The sequence below is a fragment of the Schistocerca gregaria genome, chromosome 1 (assembly GCF_023897955.1).
Source record: "Schistocerca gregaria isolate iqSchGreg1 chromosome 1, iqSchGreg1.2, whole genome shotgun sequence".
Lineage (NCBI taxonomy): Eukaryota > Metazoa > Arthropoda > Insecta > Orthoptera > Acrididae > Schistocerca > Schistocerca gregaria.
The window spans coordinates 218,616,232-218,636,452 of record NC_064920.1 but is presented as its reverse complement, the minus strand read 5'-3'; the positions used below and the strand labels follow the sequence as shown (position 1 = coordinate 218,636,452).

The 20,221-nt window shown below is 42.0% G+C and overlaps 1 protein-coding gene across 4 annotated transcripts in view; it reads right to left on the bottom strand.

The window, feature by feature from the left end:
• LOC126337435 (tubulin polyglutamylase TTLL5) overlaps positions 1–20,221 on the bottom strand; it is a 268,881-nt gene that overhangs the window by 238,329 nt on the left and 10,331 nt on the right. For all 4 annotated transcript variants that reach the window (XM_050001468.1, XM_050001470.1, XM_050001472.1 and 1 more), the window contains exon 2: positions 15,066–15,372. In XM_050001468.1, coding sequence (XP_049857425.1) covers positions 15,066–15,304 — 239 coding nt within the window. In that variant the 5' untranslated portion in view covers positions 15,305–15,372. The remainder of the gene's footprint in view (positions 1–15,065; positions 15,373–20,221) is intronic.

Here is a 20,221-nt window from a genome sequence, read left to right as displayed (position 1 = left end):
TAGGGGAGGCTCCACTGGGAGCTATTCAGAGCACTGGGTGCAAATAGTGATTCATATCAGCATGAATGATATCTACCACTTGGATTCTGAAACTGTCCTCAATTCGTTTTGGTGGACTGCTGATTTCATGAACACAACCAGCCTTGTATCAGAGTGGAAGATTTAAATCGGAGCCCAGATGATGTTGTGATGGTATCAGATGCATATTTCTTGACTTCTGGGTGCAGAACTGTAGGGTCCCCTACATAGTTCAGGCATACACTAGATGCAGTACATGGCTATTAGGCTAGTGGAGTATGTGTGGCATGCACAAGGTTTTTTTTTTTAAAAAAAAGGTTTAGAGTAACTCACCCACCTTGGGATAAGAGATGAACTGCCTACCAAAAATAAAGATACATCAGCCACACTACTCTCAGAGAATGCTCATACTCGCAGATCAGAAATGGAACAGGTTAATATGATATTAGTAAACTGCAGGAGCTTTCGTGGCGAGGTTACAGAATTAGTATCACTTATTGGATGATATAATGCCCAAATAGTATTACAGGAATTTGGTTGGAATCCTGAATTCAGTATCGAATATTTATCACGAGGATAGGTAAGTCTCCAATTGTGGTGGCATATTTATTGCAGTATTGGTAAGGAATTCGATAATATCTAGTGAGGTTACCATGAATTCTAAATCTGAATTAATCTGGGTAAAGTTAAGCATCAAAGGTGTGTCAAAAATGGTAATCAGCTGCTTTTATAGACTGCCTGCATCAGGAACTAGTGGTAGATGGATTTAGGATGAATTTGCAGAATTTTGTGTATAAGTTTTCTGATCAGGAATTTGTAATAGAGTGTAAACTCAATTTTCCATATACAGAATGAGAGAGTAAAATCTTCTCAGTTTACAAGTCATGCCACTTCGAATGAAACACTAAAGCTTTCAACAGCAGGTAGATACACCCACCACATGCAACATCATGCGAGTTTGTGGAAGTTGAAATCTAAGCAAAGTTCCAAGTTTGACCGCTTAACTCATGGCGAAGCTGACCTGGAGTCCAATAAGGCCCACAGAATAGTTGTTAACCTTTTGAACCACGATGACAGCTCTGTTGCAGTGCTGAATAAAGGCCTTATTTTCCTCCAGACCATAATGCCTGCCAATATTGGATACTGTTAATGGATGACGGCTGTACATTGAGAACCTCTTGCACAACGCAGCTGAGGATGTCGCACTACGACTAGCCACACCCTAGTGAAAGTTAAGTCACTGAAATACAGTATTAACTGGACGGAATGACGTGGCATGTGCTTATTACGTGATAATGAGGACTTGGTTGACTTGCCAGCCAATAAAGAAAATTTCTTAAGAGAAGAAAAACTTCTTAGCCAAGATAACAATAAAACACTGAGTTGTGGATAAACAGTTTTGGTAAACTACATTATCATCATGAGATCTGTAATAACATTACAAAAGGTGCTACAAACTATTTAACAAATAATGCCAGATTAACCCATGGAGGAATCAATGACAACATATCTTCGTATAGGTTATTATAAAACCACATTTCTCTTATACCTCAAAATTATTACCCAATATAAGTGCAAACACAATTTGATTCACTTTCTGACATGCCAGTAAAGAAGATCCACACAAAACCATTTTAATGACAATGTTCTTGGCTTACTGTCCAACTATTATTTGTTCAGGAGTTGATGGTTGAAGCTTGCTGTGTCCTCAAACAGCAGGAAGCACTTGCGATTGGGAGAGTGAATTACTGATCTGTTTTTGGCAATCATAATTCTATTTATTGTTGCGTGAGTCTGTGTGAAAAAAAAAAAAAAAATCAGTGACAAACCACAAAAGTACTGCGTAGTGCACATTCAACGGAACCAAGACCAGCCATCTAATTTTGACTTCCATGAGTGGAGTTGTGAATAACTTAAGCTGGTCAGAAGTGACTTTACAGGTACTGGTATTCAACTACATTTTAGCCAAAACCTTATGGTTACTAATGATGATGGAAAATTTTGACATAGGAATGGCAAGATGACATTTCTTCTCAAACTGTATAGTGTCAGTTTACCATTTCAGTTGAGTAGTGGACAGTGTTTTATGTGGAGGACCTAGCTTCATGGCAGACATTGATATTCTTTTCTATCAGCGCTGCATGGGTCTATGTGCCTTATTGAGGTGTTGCTTTTGTTTCTTTTATTTTTTTCATTCAGTCTGAGGAACATTAAAGTAAATAATCTGTAATGATTTTAATTCTCCTGAAAATACCATAATGTTACATACTCTCATGATTATCTCACACCAAAATTTTGTTTCAACAAAGGAAAAAGTAACTGCAAAATTAGTTTGCCACTCACAAAGCAGTAAGGCAGCAGGAACTTTTAACCTCGAAACAGATTGTGTCTATGTGAGGTTCGTGTCACATAACTTATAATTAGCTTTTCTGGAGTTTGGAACAATAGTTACAAGAGAGGATTCCACGAAAAAATGGATTAACAAATTTTTCACTGACAAATATTTAACAAAGACACTGAATGTCTGTGTGTTCTTATGATTCCTACTCTTTTTATTGTCAGTACGAGCTGAACTCAGACTCAGCCTCTGCACATTCATCTGTTTTATGTCTTTATTCATTACTGCAGGTGGTTTCTTTCCACACTTTTGTTGATTTGGGACATAATATTGCTTGCAAGTACCAAAATTTCTTTGTCGGTATTTGTAATCACATTCAGTGATATATTGTCATCCTTTCATCTGTGTTAAAGTGTTAGTGTCAACAAGAGCATTCTTAACAAAAACTAACTTTATGTCTTTGCTCACCATATCTTTGCTTACGTGTGAGATGGCAGCATTTTGGGCGATTGTCATTGCTTGTGTGGCAACTGTGGCTATCTTACTTGACTGGTGTTTTGAATCAATGACTAACTAATGGTTTGCACTTATGCTCATGGTTAAGCCTTCACTACCTCACAGCAGAAGTTGATAAAAATGATTTTGGATGTGGAGTGCTCAACATCATGGTCAACAATGCCTAAAAGTCAGCATGGCATTCTCATAGGGTGCAGGGTGGAGGGAGGGGGTGTGCCACAAGAAGAGTAATTTATAATGCATTAACAACTGCCTCCACTCCCAAGTACTTTATGTATGGGTCTCAACAATTCACAAAATGTCAGAACCCATGTAACATTGGTTCAGTGTTGCCACAGACAGTGGGCAGATGCCTGCCAAACTGAGGACTGCCCTGATGTCAGTATGTAGGACATACACAGCCCAAATATGCTAAACTGAAAGTGGCACACGACAAACTTCAAAGAGTGGTGGATCTTCCTGTCAGTGGAGGAAACTGTGTGTTCCAGGACTACATCCTATGTGCAGTCTGGTGAGCAGCACTTCCTTCCATTAGTGAGGTTGGCACGAAGTCCCGCACGTCTATGTGGTCAATTTGAGTGACTGTAGTTTGTCTTCTGCCATCTCCAATCATTCAGTTTTCCACTGACATATAATTCACCTGTCATATAATGAGATGACAGAGTGCAAGGGGATGGCATATTGATATATAACACCATCCTGACATGACTCTTTGGCTGCTTGTTGGCTATGTCATAGCCCTGGTGTATCCAGGTATCCAACAAATGATCACCACTTGCCACAGTGTTAGCGCTACTATAAGGGGTCGTTGATGAGCTGAATCAGTCGGTGTACCAAATACATTTGGTGGACCACTTGTAGTGATCTGAGTGAGTTATAACAGATGAAAAACTTCGTACTGTGATGCCTGTGAATCCACTCCAGTGTTATCATAATGCCATACATCTCTGCATCATAATTTGTTCATTGATCTGGAAGTCATGCTTTGAAAACCCTAGTAAGGAAAACAGCTTTACAGCCAAGGGCATTCTCTTGCTGAGGTCCATCCACATATACACAATGATAAAACTGTGGTTCATACTTACACACTGAAGAAAGCAGAGCTGTAAAAATGTAATTTGGTGTACAAGTTTTCTTGTACTGTGTCAAGCTAAAAATGATGTTGGACCTCTGACGATAAAAAGTTGGCGATCTGTTCCATCCCTGGCCATGTTTTCAGAGGTCTGATACTCCCAGACCCTTGAGACAGCAGTGGCATGTGTCCTGAATGGCTTCGTCGCATGGTGCAAATTTCTGAACAACTGCTCAAACTTAGGGTGGATTGCTGCACTTAGTGCCAATAACTGAGCCAACACTGAGATTCTCGCAGCCTTTTGAGCCAAATCCAGAGTGATGGTTATTCAGTGTCTGCATACTGACTCTGAACTGGGCTGTCCAAAAAGATCCAGTCAGTATCCAAAAGCCCTCATGTTGAACAGCATATAACATCTTGAGATAGGGAATATGGGATGACCCATAAACTACACTGCTGTAACCTGACCGTGGCCTGACAAATGGTCTATGAAGCTGAAGGAGGTGGCACCTGTCAGCTCTCCAAGCCTTTCCGCAGAGGCATTTCAATTTATTCAATGATTTGAAGTCCTTTATAGCAGGCCTTTCAGGTGCAGCAGTCAGGTTAATTCCACGTCAAATAGTAAGCACAGGAAGCACAGTGTCCTTAAAATGTAAAATATTATCCCTCATTGTGATCTCCGGTTGGTTAAAACTTTTGACAAGCATGGTCAAAACTGACACATATAATCTTCTCTAGTGAGAAACCAAAACCAGTTTTATTTGTCCAAGCTTCCGGCCTCCTGATGGTCAAGCTGTATTTGTCTCATTGTCACTGTAAAATCAGAGAAAAAGTAGAAAATTGCTAAGTGGCTCACAAACAAAGAACATTTACCAGGGCTCCTGACTGCAGAGGAGATGGCATTGACAGCAACTGCATACAATGCGACACTGATGTCACTAACCTGGGCAATCTCATTCTTCCGAACATAGAAATCAGAAAAGGCATCATCTATGTGATATCAATAGCACTGATCCATGAGGAAGGACTGGATCAGAGGTAGCTGACATCCACGTATCCCCTACTTATGAAGTTGACGAAGACCCTTGCACTTCCAAGTGATGTTGTACGCTTTCTTGAGGTCAAAACACAAACCAGCCAAATGGTTTTGGCATAAGAAAGAATCCTGTATCACCATCTCCATAGAATTAAGTGAGAATGCTAGTGCCTGAAACTGCACCGAGAGTGGCACAAATGACCTTGGGATTCAAGGAGCCAGATGAGATGGCAGTTGACCATGTATTTGACAGTCTTACCCATACAACTGATGATGGACACACTCCACTAACTGTTAGGGCCAGTACAATGCTTGCCTGATTTTCACAATGGAATTAAAATTACCTCCTTCCAAATCATGAGGTACTGTCCACCAAACAAGATCTGACTGAAACAAGATATAAACTTGCCTTTGCTTTCAGGGCACAGATGACAAGAGGATGGCATAATGAATCTAATCTGGTCCTGCAGCAGTGTCTCTGGCTACAGATAGAGTTGATTCCAGTTTCCATATGTAGAATGTAAGACAGTGGACTTCCTCATTACACAAGAAAAGGCAGAGCGTCCTCATCTCCACAGTTCTACAAAATACCTGGAATGCAGGAGTTGGTTTGAATGATACAGAGTCAGTAAAAAAAAGTGTTCTGCTCAAACCTGAGCCATGTATTTCGGCATGTCCACCAAGATCCCACTCCTCAACACAGTCATAGGAGTGAATTTCCCTTGTTTGAAATCCATATCATTGAGTCCCAAACTTGTGCAGTGGAAGTGTAGTAGTTAATGGAAGTCGCAAATTCCTTCCTTCTTTTATCATTCACCTTGCTTGTGCTTTCACGGATCTGAAGGCACGAAGGTTTTCTGTAGTTGGATGATGTTTGAATTACCACAAAACTGTATGTCTGTCTCTGATGGTTGAGTGACATTCATTATTCCACCAAGGCAGAGACCATCGTCTCAGGTGGTCGCTAGACTGGATAACTGAATCTGCGGCTGCTCATTAGATCTCTCAGATGATATAGTCTACCATTTCTTGGGTACAACCTCATGTTCGAAGATGATCTGATGACTGTATTGAAGTCGGTTTTCCCTTAGAACCACCGATCTTTATGGTCTCCTGTTGATCACCATCCAGTTACCAGATGAATCACCCCAATGGAAAGTGGTCACTGGAATGCAAATCTGTAGCCACTTCCCACTGAAATAAGTCTGCAGTAGCCAAGAGCAAGAAAAGGGCCAATGGCTGAAGATGACCCTGTAACTGTGGAAAAGTGTGTCATCTATCAGAGTTCAAAAAGCTGATATCCTCTGAAAGAGAAGGTGATCGATATTTTGACCCCAGGAGCAAGTGGTAATCGAGCCCCACAGCACATTGTGTGCATTGAAGCCCCTCATGAGGAGGAATGGGTGGGGGAAGGGGGGGGGGAGTGCCTGATGAGTTCTGTAAGTTTATCTGCAAATAAGGGGTCACAAGGTGAAAGATTTAAGGAACAAACTGCCTGTTGGCTTCTGTCACATATTTTTCAGTCAACTTTGGTTTGACGATTTTTTTTTTATGTTTCGCCAGCATGAGTGGCTGGCATTGTTGAAGCTTCACCCTACATTGATGGTGGTGGACTGAATTCGAGCTCATGGCTGGCATGTCTCCTCCAAGGGCTTTTCTGTGGTGATTTGTGTTCTGGTTCTCCTCTTGCTACCTGCAACAGTCGTTTGCTGCAGCATGGGAATCCAGGATCCATTCACCATGAGGCTTTCTTCTTTCTTGTTGAAGCTGTTATACTGTTTGTTTATTTTTATAGCTTCTCTGAACTGGTGGGATAGCTTTTTTCTACAGCAAGAACTTCCGTGTCAGCAAGTTTTACTATATGGTGGTCTCACACTGTGTGTCCTCCGCCATGGCTGATTTCTCCACCTGCCCCAACCTGCAATGCCGCTTATGTTCAGTGATCCTGGTGTTGATTGATCATCCAGTCATTCGAACATAGACTTTTCCACATGTGCATGGAATGTGATGTATTCTTGAAACTGCAAGTGGGTCCATTTTCTCCTTTGCCGATTTGAGGAACTCTTTGATATTCTTTATCAGTTTATAACTAGTATTTACACTGTATTTACATAATATACAGGTGATTCTGTCCATCAGTCTTGGAATGTATGGCAGGTAGGCTGTACCCTATATTTCTTTTTTGATGTGTCATTACACTGAGTGTTTGATTCTGTGACATTTCTTATGGAACCAGTGTAGTACCCATTGCTCCACAGAACAATTTCCAGATGTTGCATCTCACCTCTCAGGTGCTACAGCTCAAATATTCAACATGCTCATGTTAGCATCTTATCAGCCATGCCTCTTTTCTGGCTCTGGTGGTGATCTGACAATTTGGCTGGTATTGACCTGTATGGGTCACTTTTCAACACACGCTGTGTCCCAGGTTTTCACCATTCCTTGTGATCAGCACATCCAGAAATGACAGTTGTTTTTCCTTTTCTATCTCCATAGAATAGGTTTACAAGGTGCCAAGTCCAGTGTCTGTGCTTCAAAATGTTCCATGAAGAAGTTGGCCACCACTGGACTAAGTGGATTACCCAGGGTGACACCTTCCAGTAGTTTGTAAAAATTGCCATTCCACATGAAATAGCTTGTGGTGAGACATGCAAGAAAGAGTTTGGTGATGTCTTGCGAGAAAATGGAACCAGTGTACTCCAGAGTGTCACTGAGTGGCAGTTTGTTAAACAAAGAAACAACATCAAAGTTGACCAGGATGTCGTTTGATCAAAGTTTTAGTTTCTTCAGCTTCTGAATGAAATGTCACGAGTCCTTTATGTATGTGTCAGCCTTCCCCACATGTGGCTGGAGCAGAGAGGCCAAGTATTTCACCAGTTTTTAAATCGGTGAGCCAGGAATGCTAACAATTGGTCTTATGGACCTTTGTTATTCCATGTAAATGAGATAACAGGGCTTCTGTGTTGTGGAGGTTCCTCTGTATGTTCACCATGACACAAGATACCGTGATTAATCAATTCATATTTTGTGTCATCCGCTGCATTCGATCCGTACTTAGCTTTTTGTACGCTGTCAGATTAATATGATTCAGATCTTCTGCTCATAATGTTCAGTCTTCATTACGATGGTCATATCAATATACTCTTGTCAGAATTAAGACTCCTGATAGCTTGTTACTCTTCTTTATTCTGGATATGTGAGCTGCAGCACCTCAGCTGTGAGATGTAACACCTGGAAAGCATTATGTGGAGCAATGGGTACTCCCCCAGTTACATAAGGAATGCCACAGCATCAAGCACTTAGCGAAGTGACACATCAGAAAAAGGAATGTTGTACAGCCTTTCCGTCATACATTCCTACAATGATGGAGAGAACCAGCCATATATTGTGCAATCAAGGCTTCAAGATTATTTATAAATTGAAAAAGTAGATCAAACAGTGCCTCAGATCAACAAAGGAGGGAAAGAGGATCACTTGCAATATAGGGAATATACCGCATTCCATGTACATGTGGAAAATCTACATTAGAATGACTGGACAATCAATTAACACAGGTTCACCATACACAAGCAGCACTGCAGGTTGAGGCAAGTGAAGAAATTGGCTGTGGCGAAGCATGTGTTGTGTGAGACTGACCAGACAGTAAAATTTGGTGATATGCAAGTTCTTGCTGCACAGAAGAGTTATCCAACATGCTTGCTGTAGAGAAGAGCTATCACACATGCTTGCTCAGAGAAGCTATAGAAATGCACAGATTGACAATAGCTTCAACAAGAAATAAGAAAGCCTCAAGAAGAACAGAGCTTCATTCCTGTGCTGCCGTGAATTGCCATTGCAGGTAGCTAGGGGAGAACCACAGTGGAAATGACCGAGGAAAATCCCTTGGACGGTGGTGAGTGAGGTACATACAATCTGCAGATGTGAACTTGACTCCAGTCCAGCATAAGTAATGGATGGTGAAGTTTTGACGATGTCAGCCACTCCTGCTGGTGAAATGTTAGAAAAATCATCAACAAACATTGGCCGAAGAACCTGAGACAGTACCCTAGACAGTTACTCAACAAGTGGCCACAAAAGCCTTAGCAATGAGATTGTAACTGACATGAGAACTTCCACTTCAATTGCTTCTATGGCCATGGAACAAACAATGCAAAATCCAGGATGGAATGTAACATGGTAAGAGAGACAGGAGAGGAGCGTCATCTGTCATTGCTGAAAACAGCCACTTCACCCTTAGCCCTCTCCTTCCTGTAGGGTGTGGTAGTCTCTTAATGCAAGTGTGTTGGTGATTTTAGAAATGAGTTTCCTTTAAGACGTGTAGAACAGTATCTTCTGGGCCAGAATTGTGTTGCTTCCTAATGTGATCTGTGTCGATTTAATTTTCAGTGCTACACATCCCTGTGGGAGCCACTGATTAGCCATGGTTGTCCTTGTCCTTCTCCCTGGGCAGTGATGATTTACCTGAGAGGTCAAGAGGAATGTTAAATGGTGCCTGGCTCTCTGGTTCATCCATGTGGATATCAATACCCTCAAAAGCAAAATCTCCATTGTAACAAACTGACTCTCCATACAGAACTAAACCCTAGACCTGTGTCAACCCTGGGCCTGTCCTTACTTTTGACTGACCATCTCAGATGTTTCATCCTGCCAAAAAAAGATTCTTTCAGTCACTTGTGTTAATTTTAAATAACGTCATTCTTTCCTGTGCTAAGAACCACAATTTAAAACAAATAGTAGAGACCATCAGGTTACTTTCCATTCAGAAGGCTGTTGCACACAGCGACTGTTATATTGACATGTAAATAATAGATTCCAGCTATCAGTCATCCTTTCTAATTTTACTGGCAGATCTAGATTTCAGCTAGAAACTAGCCATTCTCAATGCACTATCATTCTTGATCAATGCATATAATGTCTGTTGGTCGGGCTTCATCCATAGTTCATTGAACTTGACCTACCCACAAATAAATTAAACCATTGTACATTGTCTGCTGTTTATTTGTATTCACTGATTTGCCCATCTTCCTCACTGTGAACATACTGGTTATGCATAATGGAGCAGCTTTGATTTATACATTCCTCCCATGTCATGTGTGTCTATCAGCAACAACACTCAATATTTTCTAAAAGTTTATTGAATTAAAGCAGTTTCCTGTGTGTGTGTGTGTGTGTGTGTGTGTGTGTGTGTGTGTGTGTGTGTGTGTGTGTGTGTTGTCTATTTTCAACAAAGGCCTTGTTGGCCGAAAGCTAACTTTCTGACAGTCTCTTTATCCCTTTCTGTGACTCAGAATCTCCACTGTATGGTGAGTAGCAACTATCCTTTTCATAATATTGTTACATTTCCCTGGATTTTCCATTGTTTGTTAAGGATTTGATCACGGCTAAATGCATATGACAAGCAAAGCTACAAATATGATTGCTTTTATTTTCTGCCATTTAAGCTGCACTCTTCGGTTCCAGCCTAACCAAACTTTGGAAATCGTGACATATTTTTAAAAAATGGCAAAATATTTGTGACAAGAAAGAATATAAATTTCACTGCTGGCTGTTTCACTTGCATCAATTTCATCTTTAATTTTTTAATCAGACTGAAATTATGAAATTGAGTAACCTCATTTCTGATAGAGCATCCTCATATGTAAATAACACTGAATAAGAACATACTACTGTTACATGAACAAGAAAGTCCAAGAATGTGTTACAAATGTGAAGGTGAAAAAAAGAACTATCATGAACCAGGGTGCAAATGTACTTCCTTCAACTCCTTAACTATACATCCCTGACCACAGGGGACACAAACAATTCCAGATGTTATTATCATTCATCTTAGACTCTCCAATGACTTTTACAGCTGATGTGTCTTTAACTAACATTTAATTATTAAAAATTGTACCTATAGTGACACATTTCTGATAACTATTCAATTTGACATTGCTTTGAAATGACACAGTGTCATAACAAGGAAGTTATAGAAAGTAAACAGTGAAATGCAGTGAATCCTCTTAAAAGTCATGAGTGAGGGACATCACATGACTGATTTCGATTTCAGCCAAATGCCAGCTGAAAGTGGTTATAGTTTCCTCATTTTAGTCACTCATATTCTGTGGGTGTTTTGAAAGTGGAGTATATGTGCAAACTTGTAAGATAAGCACTGCCATATTTCTTTTTGAAATCATCCTAACATTTTCACAGCTATTAATTGTATGCATAAAGCAATAAAAATACAAATATATCTTATTTAAAGTGCATACTGTCTAAATATATTATTTGCTAGTTGTATTGTACATTTGTGTTATGCATCAGCACAGAAACAACTTCCATTTGTTAAACTTCATTATTTTATCCTAGTGTTTTTACTTTTCTTATGTACTATCATGTACCATGCCCCGTTCTTTTGACTTCCAAGAACATGGCAGTGGGTTGTTCAATTTGCTTCATCCTGGTCACAGTGTTACTGCTCTATGGTATTCTATATCTTTGGGTACAACTCATTCTTGAGTACTGCTGGAATGTTTAGGATCTCCACGAGATTGGAGGGCGGGGGTTGGGATTAGGTTGTTTGGGGAAGAAGACCAGACAATGAGGTCATCGGTCTCATCGAATTAGGGAAAGAAGTTGGCCGTGCCCTTTCAAAGGAACCATCCCGGCATTTGCCTGGAGCGATTTAGGGAAATCACGGAAACCCTAAATCAGGATGGCTGGATGCGGGATTGAACCGTCGTCCTCCTGAATGCGAGTCCAGTGTCTAACCACTGTGCCACCTTGCTCGGTCGGACAAGATTGGATTAAAAGAAAACATAAAGCAATTCAGATGCATGCTGACAGATTTGTTACTGATATGTATGATGGAGATGCTTATTGGACTTAAATGGGAATACCTGGAGGGAAGACAACATTCTTTTTGTGAACACTATTGAGAAAATTTAAATAACTGGCATTTGTGGCTGACTACAATTCTACTGCTGCCAACATACGTTTTGTATAAGAGCTACGAAGATGAGATAATCCTTTGAGTTGGGCAGAGGCATAACAAAAAGCCTGTTAAGCATTATAGATTTTTGGCCAAACCCTTCTCCAGCAAAGCATACGCATTCGCGCGCTCACACGCACGCACGCACACGCATTCACGCACTCGCACACACGCACGCACGCACGCACGCACGCACACACACACACACACACACACACACACACACACACACACACACACACACACACACACACACACACACAAGCAGTCTTTAGTGGGGAGGGATATCAGTCCCTGGGTGAAGGGAGAGAAGAATGCTGTCTGGTGGCATCTGCAGGAACTAAATTACGGCCCAATGAGACTGCCAGATGCAGTGTCAGGAGGTGTTATGGGGGGGGGGGGAGGGGGGGACAAAAACAGAAAGTGGAGAAGTAGAAGAGCAGGGAAGGGGCAAGGACAGGCAGCACACAATGAGGGTGGGGGAGGAGGTGAAAGGCTGGGAAGGTGGAAGCTATTGGATGGCAGGTGCGAGGACAGTAGGTTACCATAGGCTGAGACCGAGATAATTTCAGGGGATGAGAATGTGTTGTGAGGATAACTCCAATCAGTGCAGTCCAGAAAAACTGGTGGCAGAGCAGAGGATCCAGATGGCCCAGATTGTGAAGCAGCTGTTGAAATGAAGTGTTTTATGTTCAGCTACATGTTGTGCCATGAAGTGGTCTGCTACACTCTTGGCCACACTTTGGTGGTGGCTGTTCAACCTGGAAGACTGCTGGTTGGTAGTCATACCAATATAAAGAGCTGTGCAATGGTTGCATCAGTGCTGGTATATGACATACCTGCTTTCACAAGGAGGCCAGCCTTTGATGGGGTAAGATAAGCCTGTGACAGGCCTGGAATAGGAAGTGTTGGGCGGGTGGATTGGGCAGGTCTTGCACCTTGGTGTTCCAGAGTGATATGATCCCTGTGGCAACGGGCTGAATCGGGAGTGGGATAGGTACAGATTAGGACGTTGTGGAGGTTGGGTGGGTGATGGAACAACACTTTAGAAGGAGTGAGAAGGATCTTCGGTAGAATGCCCCTCATTTCAGAACATGATAATAGATAATCAAAGTCTCGATGAAGGATATGATCCAGTTGTTCCAGTCCAGGTTGGTATTAGGTGAGGAAAGGGACACTTTTTCATAGCTGGCTTTTGGGAATGGTGGGAGGATTGGGGGTGTGCAGGTAAATGACATGGGAAATATGTTTGTGGACTAGGTCTGTGGGTAGTGCCTGTTTATTAAGGCATTAGCAGACACATAATCCTTCGGTGGCCAGGCTGTATGGAAGGTATTTTTTGGTGTGGAAAGGATGCAGCTGTTGAAATGCAGGTACCCTTTGTAGTTGGTGGGTTTAATGTGGAGAGAGGTGTGGATGGAGCCATTAGAGAGGAGGAGGTTAACATCCAGGAAGGTGCCATGCTGGGTCGAGGAGGACTAGGTGAAGTGAATGGAATAGAAGGTGTTGGAGTAATAAAGAAACTGGGATAGGGTGTCTTGGCTGGGAGTCCAGATCATGAACATATCATCAACGAAACTGGCTTTTGGGAGGCTAGGACAGTTTCTTCTAGATGGCCAATAAACAGCTTGGCATAGGAGGGTGCCTATTGCTGTGCTGCAGATTTGTTTGTATACCTTCCCTTCAAAGGACAAGTAGTTATGTCTTGGGATAAAGTTAGTTAGGCATATGAGGAATGAGGCAGTGATTTGGAGTGGCGGACTTTGGGAAAGGTAGTGTTCAATTGCGGCAAGATCACGGGTATGAGGATGTTGGTATACAGAAAATGGTGTCAACACTGATCAATAGGCAACTGAAAGTCTCACCAAGGCCTTCACAGACAGGCACTATCCCACAGACTGAGTCAAAAACAGATATCCCTTACCATTTCCCTGCACACCCCTAATCCTCCCACCACCTGCAGGAGCCAGCTGTAAAAGAGTGATGGAGGCGTCCCACCCAAGATCCTTCCCACCCACTTAACATCCTAATCCATACCTATGCCACTCCCAATCCCATCCCCTTGCCACAGGGATCAAATCCCTGTGTAAGACCCAGGTGCACAACCTGCATGGTCCACCCACCCAGGACTTTCTATTCCAGTCTTGTCACAGGCTTATCCTACTCCACTAAGAGCCGGGCCACCTGTAAAAGCAGCCATGTAGTATACCAGCTCTGCTGCAACCACTGCACAGATTTTTATATTGGCGTAACTATCAACCAGCTATCCACCAGGGTGAACGGCCACCATCAAAGTGTGGTTAAGACCAAAGTAGACTACCTTGTTGCACAACATGCAGCCGAAAATAATTTTCCACTCCCTGTTTGCTCCCATGCACCCTACCTCCTGACGCTGCACTTGGCACCCTTGTTAGGCCCTGCTGCATGTTCCGCCACACAGTGCTCTTCTTTTCCCATCCCCATACATGGTTGTCCGGGAGGACGACGGTTCAATCACGTCTCCGGCCATCCTGATTTAGGTTTTCCGTGATTTCCCTAAATCGTTTCAGGCAAATGCCGGGATGGTTCCTTTGAAAAGGGCACGGCCGATTTCCTTCCCAATCCTTCCCTAACCCGAGCTTATGACCTCGTTGTCGACGGGACGTTAAACACTAACAACCACCACATGGTTGTCCCTCCTCTTTCAGCACGCCATTCTTCATTGCTATTCACATGAGTCGCATTCTGGGCAGAGCTGCCAGCAGAAGCGATCATGTGTGTATGAGGTGTGATTACTTGTGTGTGTGTGTGTGTGTGTGTGTGTGTGTGTGTGTGTGTGTGCATGCTTACAGTCTTTTCGTTGTGCCTGTCTGCAACTCAACAGGTCATCTTTATACTGAGTATCAATCTAGTCTTTTCCTAATATTGTTGACATACCATCCTGGAGTTTCTGTTGTTTGAAGACAAGATAAGAGAAATTAGAACTCATACAGAGGCATGTAGATAGTCATCTTTCCCTCACTCCGCTTGTGAGTGAAACAGAAAAGGGAATTACTACAACTCCCCAATACACTTATGGTGGAGTACATATGTAGATGCAGATGTATTTACATTCACTATGTTTTTTTTTTCCTACCTGTGGATGTAAAAATACTCTCCCATCAAATACATAGGCCCCTGCTTTCTTTTATTCCTTCCACCTCTCTTCTGTGCTGCTTTTGGTGCTCTTGGTAGTGTTGATTTCTTTATGATATTTTTACATACTGCTTCTTCTACTCCAGGAGATGTTTTTGCTGCTGGCAATTGTTCTGCTCTTAGTATTGCTTCTGATGTTATTGAGATTGATGCCCGTGTTTTCATCTCTTCTGGGCCCATAGTACATCGATTCGAAGCTCAGTGAGCAGTGTGATTAGGCAATGTGTTTGTTTGTGACATTACTGGTCCTAGAAATACATTTTTTACATGTATGTACTTGTAACACGAGAAAAGTTATTATGCTTACATTCTAGATAATACATATGTATAATAGCCTATGCAGTACACACACACACACACACACACACACACACACACACACACACACATTGCTGCTGTGGACTGTGTCTCACTCACTGTGGTTTAGAAGTAATAGTCACTGGCTGCTGGGTCACCAGTTTGATCGCCACCTCCTCTCATTATTTAACATCTGTAGTTTTTGGGAGGTACTGGGTATTACTTATGTATAGAGTTTTGGAACTTGGTAGACTACTCAGTGAATGTTTAAATAGGCAGCTCAACTCCAACTGAACTTTCACAGCTAGTCATTAAAAGTGGTCTCTATGTGAAGTATTAGTTCTTGCCAATCACCTAGCTCTTCCCTCATAACAGGTATTTGATTCTACATTCTGCATGATACAGTTTGTTGGAGACACCAGGTATCTTGGACACAAACATCACTATGATTCATAAAACTATGCACAAGCTACTACATTTGTGAGCCAGAGTACAAACAATACATTCCTCCTATGACCTGTATTGTCAAGGAACCAACAAATACAAAAACATTGATGAATTAAAATGCACATCGGGCATCAAGCAGTGTTTTCTCAACATGACAGTCAGAATCCACCTAACAGGTGGAATGATATGATGTGTCTTGCCAATGTCTACTTTTATTTTGATGGCACAGCCAGCAGTGGTTTACAAACCACAATAAAAAGCAAAAGATCTGGGGCAAATTTCAGGTGTAAATTAGAAAACAGTTGGTAACAACCAACAACAGATTCACACAGCAAAATAAGAACTGAAGAACAGAGTCCAGTACCAGGGAAAGATAACACAATCATAAATACAAAATCCTCTGATGCTTTGTCACAGAGTGAATTTAAATGTAGTGGAAGCATACAAGGTTTCACATAGCAAAAGGTCTCTGTTAAGCACTTATTTTGAAGGATGTTGTCGTATCAGAGGACTTCATCGTGTTTTTCCAGAAAGAGGTAATGCACCAGAAAAATAGCACATCAAAAAGAAATTTTACAGATTTCTGAATGTTATTCTAACAGCAGTTACAGAAAAATGCCAGGACCTCACATTACTGTTTAAACATCTTCCTTGTGACAACTTCATCATCTCAAAGTAGCATTTACACAAAATGGCCTTAATTATTTATTGGATGTATTCCAATCTCTGTGTTCCCCTGTGGCTTTTACCCTCTACAGCTCCCTTTGATATCACAAAAGCTATTTCCTGATGTCCTAACATTTTCCTTGTTATCTTGTACTTTTTGCTGCCAGGATCTTCCACGTGTTCCTTTTCATGATGAGTCCACAGAGAACCTCTTCACATCTCATCTTAGCAGTCCACATAAATTTCATCATACTTTTACAGCTCCACAACTCAAATGCTTCAGTTCCAGTGACAGTTTTTCCATATCCATGATTCACTTCCATGCAATCCTGTGCTTTGAATGTACATTCTCAGAAATTTATTCCTTAAATTAAGGTTCGTGTTTGATAATAGCAGACTTCTTTTGCTTACAAATGTTCTCATTGCCCATGCAAGTCTGTTTTTTCTGTCCTCCTTTCTTCATCCATCATAACATCAATGCAGCACTGACTGTGTAAGAGTAGAGCACAAATTGATAGAGCTACTCCAACAAGTCCATGCAAACGCAATTGCTTTGGGTGACTTTGTACCATTGAAGACACACACACACACACTGTCATAAATGAGAGGAATTCTGTTCAGCAGTCTGGACATTCAATTAAACTGTGAAGCTCTAGTCAGCATCAGAAAAGAAATCTTTATATCAGTGATGATCATAGCCACCCACAAGTGGACGAAGCTTGGCACACAAACTGCCATTAGCAGCCACAACATATCAGTAAGGGTACGTATATAGGAACAGCTAAACCAGACTAAGAGAGTCATACCAGTGCCATCAATGGAGACTTGTACTATGCTGTCATTACTGAGTAACCACCAGAGGAATCTGCTATCCAGCCACCAATAGGCTCAGGTTTAATAAAGGAACAGCAGTGGTAGGCGTTGGTCATTCTTCGTCAAATTTTAGGTGCATTCAGAATGGGAGTCAAGACAGCAACAACCCAATGTGTAACACCTATCAACACTAGGGGTCATTCCTGTATCGATCAATGCTCACACGGGGAAACTCCAACTGTACAACAGATAATTCAGATGAAATAGATGCTGTGGAATGACATAGCTCATTCTTGAGAAAATCCCCACCAAGAAGAAAGATGGCACATGGAATTTCTGGATCAATTACTGGCATCTGAATAGAATCAATGTAAAGTGTATATACCCACTGCCATTAATTAATGCCACATTGGGTGGTTTGAAGGGAGTGAAGATTTTCTTCACTATGTGTATGCAAACTACCTGCTGGCAGAACAAGCTTGAAGACTGACTGGAAAAAGACTGCTTTCATAATATCTGATGGTCTCTTTAAGTTCAAAATGTATAATCAAAAACCTAATTTGATGTCTTGAATGGATGACATGCTTTTGCTACCTGAATGACATTGTTGTTTTAGTGGAGAAATTTGTAGAGCATCAAGCCACTTGATAACAGTGATGAAATTTATCTATAACATAGGCTTTAGCCAGAATCTTAGAAACATCTCTGTTCCCCAAGACACATAGATCTAGTTAATGCAAATGGAGTCTGTCCTGGTCCGCAAAAAAGTAAGAGCCACAACAGATTTTCTGTGATACGAGAGTCTTCCTCAGAATGTGCTCCTGCTACAGAAATTTCACAAAAGGATTTCTGTTTCCAAGCACAGCCTTGACAAGAACTGCTGTATGCAGACACCTAATTTTCTTGCAGCAAGCTACAAGAAAGAGATTTCTGTATCCTTAAGGAGGTGCTGATATCTTCCCTGACAGTGAAACTGCCTTTCACAGAATCCACAGGAGAAACATTACGGTGCTGATGAAATCCTTGTCATCACTGCACTGACAAACATTACAGCCAAACAAAGGGAAGCTACAGAATAAATGAAGACCACAGACACCTTAGAGAAAGAAGAAGCTGTCAAAAGAGAATTCAGACTAACAGATGGAACACTGTATAAAAGAAAAAGGGGTAGATTGTGTGTCATCCCAGCTCATTTATAGGCAGTCATCCTGAAGTATCCTGCTCCGACAGTATGTCAACTGGAAATTGTTAATATCCTTGTTGGATTCAGAAGCAGTTATCAAATGCCAGGTCTTTAACTCCTGCGGCTATCCACTTCATACACCGTAGCGCCTAATGCATCAGCATCCCACTTCACATCCAACCAACACGGGAAGCCTGCATCACAAGGCATATATTCACCACAAAAACCTATGTAGTCTCTGTTGTCAACACAAATATTTACCGGAGCCACAACATGACACAACACACACAACACCACACCAGGTCTCCACCAACAACCACCAGGGACCACTACCTATTCATGGAGCCTGCAGAACAGCTTCACCAGAGGTCGCACCTAGCCCAAGAACTACTTTGATACACCAGGCATGTGACTGCAAATAGTTCCGGCATATATGTCTGCCAAACGGGCTTGAACATCTTGACATTGTAGAACTGTTTTATTGTGATCTCTCTCCATAAAGAGTTGGGATCGAATCTGTTGTTCTTTTGGTGATTGTATTATTGTTCATTTTGGTAAGCCCAATAAATTGCTTTCAGACTTGAGTATTCTGCATTTCTATTCTACTAGCACAGACACATAAGCAGCAATGAGATGGTTTAAGAGTTTCCGGCATTTGCTTGATTGTTGTCAGCTATTGCAGATGGTATTCCAGTTATTGATGAACCCTCAGTGCGAGTTCACAGTGCTGTTGGAAAGTATGCACCAAACGAATGAGCTCATTATTCAGCTTTTACAGGCGATATCCACCCCTTACTCCCATCCCCCTTTGGGGTGTCTATGCAGGGGTCCCAACCAGCTTCCCTGCTTCTGGAGCTCGGTGCCGCACACCCTGCGTTTCCCAAGTTTGTCAAATCCTTTGAGCCTTGGGGCAACTACGTGGCTCATCTGGAGCAATAATTTATTGCTCATGATGTTACTGGTGACATTCAACAATGCGCATTTTTTCTCGCCTATGTGGGCCTGGAAGTTTACCACCTTCTGCAACAGTTGCATCCCAGTGCAGAACCTCATGTGATACCCACCCCTTACTCCCATCCCCCTTTGGGGTGTCTATGCAGGGGTCCTAACCAGCTTCCCTGCTTCTGGGGCTCTGTGCTGCACCCCCTGCGTTTCCCAAGTTTGTCAAATCCTTTGAGCCTTGGGTCAACTACGTGGCTCATCTAGAGCAACAATTTATTGCTCATGATGTTAATGGTGACATTCAGCAATGTGAATTTTTTCTCGCCTATGTGGGCCCGGAAGATTACCACCTTCTGCAACAGTTGCATCTCAATGCAGAACCTCATGCTCTCCCCTACTAGGCGTTCACTTTTAGCCTATTGGGTTATTTTGACTCTCAGGTCCACATGACAGCAGCACGTCACAAGTTCTTCTGTTGTCAGAAGCTTCTCGCACAGTCCTACAGGGAATAGATTGCTATGCTGCTAGGTCTCTGCAGTGACTGTCAATTTTTCTGTGGCCACCCCCATTGCAAGCAGTCTTATGGTTTGGCACTCATTCGTGATATGATTCTTGTCCATGGCCCAATTGACAGACTGATCTTCTGAAGATGAAAGATCCCTCTTTACACATGTGTTTATCCATTATCCGCACTCATGAGCAGTTCTTTCGCTCTGCTTCCCCGCTGAAGTCCTTGGCACAGGTCTTTG